This window comes from Propithecus coquereli, unplaced genomic scaffold (genome assembly GCF_000956105.1).
Source record: "Propithecus coquereli isolate 6110/MARCELLA unplaced genomic scaffold, Pcoq_1.0 Scaffold490, whole genome shotgun sequence".
NCBI classification, from domain to species: domain Eukaryota; kingdom Metazoa; phylum Chordata; class Mammalia; order Primates; family Indriidae; genus Propithecus; species Propithecus coquereli.
In genome coordinates this window covers 279,799-287,022 of record NW_012150730.1, presented here as the reverse complement: position 1 = coordinate 287,022, position 7,224 = coordinate 279,799, and the positions used below count along the sequence as shown (strand labels likewise).

At 43.4% G+C, this 7,224-nt stretch overlaps 1 protein-coding gene across 1 annotated transcript in view; it reads right to left on the bottom strand.

Annotated features, from left to right (window-relative positions):
* ZNF274 (zinc finger protein 274) overlaps positions 1-7,224 on the bottom strand; it is a 15,990-nt gene extending 8,766 nt beyond the window's left edge. Inside the window, exons 1-2 of the mRNA XM_012655894.1 lie at positions 7,104-7,224; positions 6,283-6,378 (exon numbers count right to left, since the gene is read on the bottom strand). Of these exons, the coding sequence (XP_012511348.1) occupies positions 6,283-6,378; positions 7,104-7,137 (130 nt within the window). The 5' untranslated portion in view covers positions 7,138-7,224. The remainder of the gene's footprint in view (positions 1-6,282; positions 6,379-7,103) is intronic.

Genomic DNA, 7,224 nt, shown 5'->3' with positions numbered 1-7,224 from the left:
GAGAGCTAGGATTACAAGCGTGAGCCACTAGGCTGCTTTTTATCTTTCCTCTTTCCATAGGACTTTTGGAGGTAGTCTTCTTTTCTCCAAAAAATGTCTGCGTCAACAGTGTAGTTCCTTTGTTTTCCTTCATACTCAATTAACAGTTAGGGCATTTCAGCCTTTGGAATTAGCCCCAGGTGCCAACTCTGGATGCCAGGAAGTGTTCTCCAGATTAAGAGGCTCAAGATTTACATAGGTCTTGGAGAGCAAATATGTGGGAGGTGACAGAACGTAAAGTATTCTTCAACCAAAGATCACAAAGCATGTGACCACACTTGGACAGACTAAATTTCAGCAAAAACATGCTTGTTAGCCACTCTCAACCTAGTACGCAAGGATGTGGGTCCCTCAGAGTTCCTTGAAGCACCATCTCATGATCTTCCTTCACTATCTCCTACACACCCGCTTGTTTAAAAGCCTGGCCTTGTCTTCAGTATCCTCTTTGAAGACACACTTTTTCTCCTGCAATTTTTTCATCCATTTACTCAATAATAGTTTACTGAATCAGTCATTATGCTAGCAAATGAGGACATATAGGAGTGGAAACAAGAAAGCCTGCTCACTCTTATTATTTAATGTTTGTTCCAGATGATCAGGTCAGATGGTAGAACAAATTAGAAAAGACGAGACCTGTTTTACTACATTTATATACTTATGTTACCAAACCTTTATGTAGGGTTTGCCTTCTGTATGACATATGGTGTAAACATAGGGTGAGATATCACATTTAAATTATTCAACAGGGTTCTTTCCAGTGTAAGTTTCTTTCGTTCTGTTAAATAAGGTGAGGGCTGAGACTGATAATTTGCATGTGGAGATTATATTCAGAGGATCCTCACCCATATGAGTCCTCTGATGCTGACAACAATGAGGACTCCTACTGAAGGGGTTCCTACCTTGTCATGTTCACAGGGCTCCCTGCCAGTAGGTTCTGTAACACCTGAAGTATTCCCAACGGTGATTGTTCTTAGGCTATCTCGACTATGACTTCTATGAGGCAGAGTAAGAGAGCTATGTATGAACCTTTTCCCACAGAAATTACATTCTCATGATTTCAGAATTCTCAGACACAATTATTGGGTGTAAGAACTTTTTCAGTATGAATTCTCTCAAGCTAAAACTGCATTGGGGCAGAAGTCTTTCCTCATGTGCTCATATTCCTGAGATTTATTCCCTATGTGAGTTCTCAGATGTTGAAAAACTCATGAAGGATGGAATCTACAGAAGCATTTGTTTCTCTTCCTCCTAATAAAACCACTTTCTTTTCATAGAAATGACTTTTTCCACTAATGTTTGGTCTCTGAAATGGTTGTCATATTCTTATTTGTAGAGCTCATTTCCTGCTTAATGTCCTCTTTTTTTTTTTTTTTTTGAGACAGAGTCTTGCTCTGTTGCCTGGGCTAGAGTGCTGTGGTGTCAGCCTAGCTCACAGCAACCTCAAACTCCTGGGCTCAAGCAATCCTTCTGCCTTAGCCTCCCGAGTAGCTGGGACTACAGGCATGCGCCACCGTGCCCAGCTAATTTCTTTCTATTTTTTTAGTAGAGACAGGGTCTCGCTCTTGCTCAGGCTGGTCTTGAACTTCTGACCTTGAGCGATCCTCCCGCCTCAGCCTCCCAGAGTGCTAGGATTACAGGTGTGAGCCACCGTGCCCAGCCCCTGCTTAATTTCTTGATAAGTCAAAAATGTTAAATGTCATGCAGGATTTCCTATGATCATGACCTTCATAATAGTCTCTTTCCTGCTTTGCTTCCCTAATGATTTAATCTAGTTTGCATCTCAAGTACTCCATCCAAGAGCCACACACATGGCAACGCTTTTTCCTAAGTGATAGCTGAAGATTTGAGTGCAATCTAATTTACTTCCTCACATTTTTTTTTTTTAAATTTTCATAGTATCATTCCCAATTCAGTGTTTTCTTGAGGATGAATGCCATTTGTCCTGGCATTTACCAAGTTTCCTTCCTACTTCAATAACCAGACAGAGCCTAGGTTGTATCATGGAAAGGTACACAAGCTGAGTTGCCAAAAACACCCAGCTTTGCACTGAATCCCAGTTCTGTCCACTAATGAGGGGCACAGCCATGCCAGTGTTGGGAGAAACAGGCCACTGCAGGGGATAGATTTCTCAGTTAACAATAAAGCATGCCATTCTAAACATATGACTCCCACATTTTTATGTGCTGACTGGACCTCCTTCTGAGGTGCAAAATAGCTGCACTCAGCTGGCTTTGCAAACCTCTTTAGGTGTCTCTATGGTCCCTTTTCATTCACTCTTCATTAACAGAACCAGTCAGGACATGGAACACTTCAAAATCTTGAATCAAAGCGAAAGCTATTACTTTGTACTATTTGTGTAACTTTTTGTTTAAAATTATTTCAAAATAAAAAGTAAAAAACCCAACCCCCCCCCCATACTTACACCCTTTGGTAAAGTCTATGCCTTTACCAGGTGTCTCAACATCCTTGGCTAATGCCAAAAATTCAGAAGTAATTTTTCTCCTTTATCGTATTTTTAAAATAAGATATCGCCACATGAAAAACAATGGTGGTCCTTTGTATCCATGGGTTCTGTATTCGTGGATTCAACCAATTGTGGATTGAAAATATTTGGGGGAAAAAATGGATGGCTGTGTCCACACTGAACATGTACACTTTCTTCCTTGTCATTATTCCCCAAACAACACAGTGTAACCACTTACATAGCATTTATGATGTATTAGGTATTATATAAATGATTTGAGAATGATTTAAAGCATATAGGAGGATATGCTTAAGTATATGCCAATACTAAACCACTTTATATGAGGAACCTGAGCATCCGTGGATTTTGGCATGTTGGCGGGTGGTCCTGGAACCAGTGCCCCCATGAATACTGAGGCACCACCGTATGCAGTAAATACAAGTTACAAATACTCAGAGGAACTCCTTTGAAGTCTTCCTTTCACTTATGAGGAATTCTTGGCAGCTTTTCTTTCATCCCTCTCAGCCAATTACTCACTTAGCTCCACTGGGTCCACCTAGAAATCACCCACACCTGCTTCTCCCCAACCCCGCTGCAGCTCTCGGGCCAGGTGTTACCACCTCTACCCTGGATGCTGCCGTGGCCCCCTGCCTGCCTCCACCTGTGCTGTGCCACAGCTCTTTCTTCACAAGCCACCCGGAGGGAGCTGTGAAAAGCAACGTCACACCCCCTCTCGAGAATGCAGGACAGTCCCCTCACAGCCAATGAGACCCTGACTCTGCTAAAAACCCGCACATCTTCATCCTTGTTACTTCCCCCTTGCACACAGGGCAACTTTCTGTTCTTCAAAATGCCAAGCTCTTTCCCATCCCATGGTGACCACAAACGGTGTCGCCATGCCTGGAAGCTCTTTTCACCAGCACTCTTAGATATCTGCAGACTATTTTCCAGCAGGAACTGGCTTAAATCTCATGCTGCGTGTCCCCTGGCTACCTCCTCTCGAGTAATTTCTCACTGCTCCCCCTTTCCACCGTGCTCTTTTCCTTCCCTAATTTTTCACATCTGTGCAACCTGTTTGTAAAAGACCATCATCTTTTAAACTATGAAGTCTGCTGTGGTAGGGTTTATGTTAGGACTTTGGTTTCTCACACAAGTGTTTAGTATACTACAAGGGACAGAAGAGGCCCTCTATAAATATTTGTGAGGTGAGAGAAGGGGAAGGAAAGGAAGGAAAACATCTAATAAAGGACTCTTTCCGTAACAGAGCAGAGATAAATTGGGCACCCATCACCCCAGGTCTACCTCCCTGACCAGCCTCCCCTCACATGGCCTCTATTCTGGGATGTCACCCCCGAATCTGTCACCTGTGGAGCCAGCTCTCCCTAGACGTGTAGAACCATAGGCAGCCACAGTGCCCCACACAGCAGCCAGATTTAGGGAACTACACCCAAATACACAGCCTGGAGGTTTTCCCATGCAGGATATGGGACTTCAGCACTAGGGAGGATGAGACACAGACCTGTCCCAGCCAGAGTAATCCAGAACCATAAAGACCAGAAGGGACATGAGGAGGCTGGATGATCAAGGGGAGAAACCAGAGAACACAGAAACGCCAGCATAGACAGATGCAGGGTGCTTGCACTGCTGGGTACTTTGCAGGGGAGGTATAGTTTAGTGATCTGTGCCAACAGTTAGAAACATTTTCAGTGAAGGGAATGGAAAGACTTTGAATGTGGAAAAGAAAATCAGAAAACATTTATGTTAAGCCATCATGCTGAAACATGGAAAAATCTGAAATAGGGTTGAAAAAAGAGGGGGAGGAGTCACAGAGATGCCAGCCTTTTATGCTGTGGTGAACATGTCATCATCAAAGATGGGGGCCAGGTTCAGATTTCACAGCTCAGCACTGCCACAAGTGGACAGTTCCAATGGCATCTGGATCAGAGCACACAAGAGAACAAAGAGAAGGGAAAGCATCCAGTGTGCTTTGTAGCCAGCACACTCTGATAGAAAAGCTGATAAAGATAGCAAACAAAGAAAAAAACATTCCCCCAAAGTAATCTATGAGTCCTGACACGAAAATCCTAAAAAGCCAACGGACTCCAGCAGCACATTACACCAAGGGCAGTTCTATGTCTATTATGACCTGGTGTTAATTGTTTAATGGAAAAAAATCCCTATGACCATCCCTATGACCTTGGCAGGCTCTGGAAAGGAAATTAGGGACGTTACTGATTTTCATTCATTAGAAAAGACTAGATGACTATTTCTTCAGTCACATGAAAACTGATTTGAATCAAAGTAGAATGCAGTGTCATGCTCATCAAAACCTAGAAACTCTACCCGTTTAAGTCAGGAGACTACGCATCCACTTTTAACACTCTCAGCTTCACCATGCTTTGGAACTACCACCCATGATGAATGTAATTACATGATTGCACAAAAAAAGTAAAAAGAATTAACATCCAAAGATTAGAGGGAGAACCTATGCACACTACATTTAAGAGGAAATTCCACATAAACTGAACTAACCAAAAAGCAAATTAAAAATACTAGAATCCACAAAAGTATCTGCACTATTTGCCTATGTACGATACAAAATCTAGAACAGGAATGAAGCAGACTTGAAAAGAAAAAAATACTTGAAATTATAAAACTTCTGTACGGAGACCACATAAAGGTAGAAGATGTTTGTCTGGGATATAATATTTCCATATTAACATCCAGAATATGTAGTTTCCACACACACGCAAAAGAAATAAGAAAAAAATAGGGGAAAATACATGAATTCACAAAAGAAAAAATACCAATAGTCTATAAATTTATAAAACATGTGCAACTTTGTGAGCTGTGAGGAAAATGTGAACTAAACTGAACATGCTATTTTTTGCCCATCAGATTTGCAAATCTTAAAAAGACCATTAAAATTCTCCTGGTGATGGAGGGGAAAAGAGCACTCACATACTCGAGCAGCTATATGTATTTTACAGGATTTTAGAGGGCAATTTGTTGCTACCAAAGTTTTAGTTACATATTAGTCTGTCCTGCAGTTAACTAGCTGATGTTAGTGATTTAACATCATGGTTTTCTTGCACAGGTAACTGATGAAATCTAGGGTTGCCACCATACCTGCTAAGGCGGCCTTACTTGTGACACTGTGCCCTAGGGCCACATGACTGGTTTGACTCCTTGGATTTGGTCCAGGGACAATGTGACCTAATTTATGACAAATACATCAAGAGCTCCAGTATCAAAAAAATAAACAAATAAATAAATAAATCCAACCTACAGGAAAACCAACTTGTATGTGCAAAAAAACATGTACAAGGAAGTTCTCTGTAATAACCTGAATGAAAAATCAAATGTGGACTACACTGAATTTGTTAAAAGGAATAAAGCAGACCAGTCTGCATTGAGTATGACATACCCCCCAAATGTGTATGTAAGTTTCCACACACACACGTAAACCCATAAAGTTTGGCTGGAGACACACCAGAGTTAATAGTGATTACACGAGGGGAGGCAGTAGACAATGAATGGAACGGTGTGAGGGAGCCCCTGTCACCTGCCACCAGCAACAGGTTCACTCTCAACCAAGCGGGACACCTCTAGCTCTGGGGCCAGAGAAAAACTTGGAGCTTGGTTCTGAATGTCTGTGGCTGCTTGTCATAGCACTCCACTTGGGGTCTCCCACCCTCCAGCTCTTTTCCAAAACATTGGTCCCTGACTAATCAGTTGGTCCATTCCCCATGGGGACTTCCCATATGCCTGGTTCTCACCTGGAAAGGTGTCTTGAGGAATTCCTCTCTCCACCAGCCAGAACTCTTCTGCCTCCTCTAACTGAGATACCACATCTGGCTTGGAAAGCTGATGTTCTGCTCAAAGGAAAAGAGACAGGGCTTCGGGGGGAGGTATATGTTTGGGAGAAAATGCTGTCCTGCTGCAGTACCAGCTGCTCCCACCTTCTTCCCTGCTATGGCATAACATAACCCCTAGTGACGACAATCCCATTCATCCCCTCTGTTGGCTTTTCTGGACTCCCCTGCTAGCGGAGGTGGCAGTGAGGCCCAGTTCTGAGCACCCTGACACAAAGGGAGATGAGTCAGCTGGGGGTCTTCTGGGAAAGCTTCTGCTCGCTTGCTAAATCTAACAGCTGTGGATGAGAGCTGGCCAGGGATGCCCCCTCCCCTCCTTTCTGCCTTGAATACAGATGTGTTTGGAGCCACAGCCATACGATGACTAGCCAGAAGATGGAAAGGTTCACAATAACCAGAGATGGAAGGAATCAGGTTCTTTGATGATACTCCTCAGCTGCTGGACATTGGCACCACATCCTCTGGAATTCTTTTTTACCAAAACAGGAAGCATCCACCACTACAGCTGAAAACATCCCTGACAGACCTACCTCCCTGGTATTCAGGGGCTATGAGCGAGGGATTAGGTGATGCTTCAGCAGTCACGATAAAATGTGGCCCTCTTCCCACAAGTGCAAAGTTAAGCCCTCTTATCCCTGCAGTCTAAGCCCAAGTAGACACACACTTCGAAGGTGGCACACGTGTCCCCAAGTGCAGGTCTTTATTGACGTGGAGGCTAGCCTTACCCACAGAGACCAGGTTCCTGTAGTTCTCCAGCATCACTTCCCTGTACAGGGACTTCTGTTTGAGGTCCAGCAGTCCCCACTCTTCCCTGGTAAAACCCAGGGTAACATCTTCAAAAGTCAC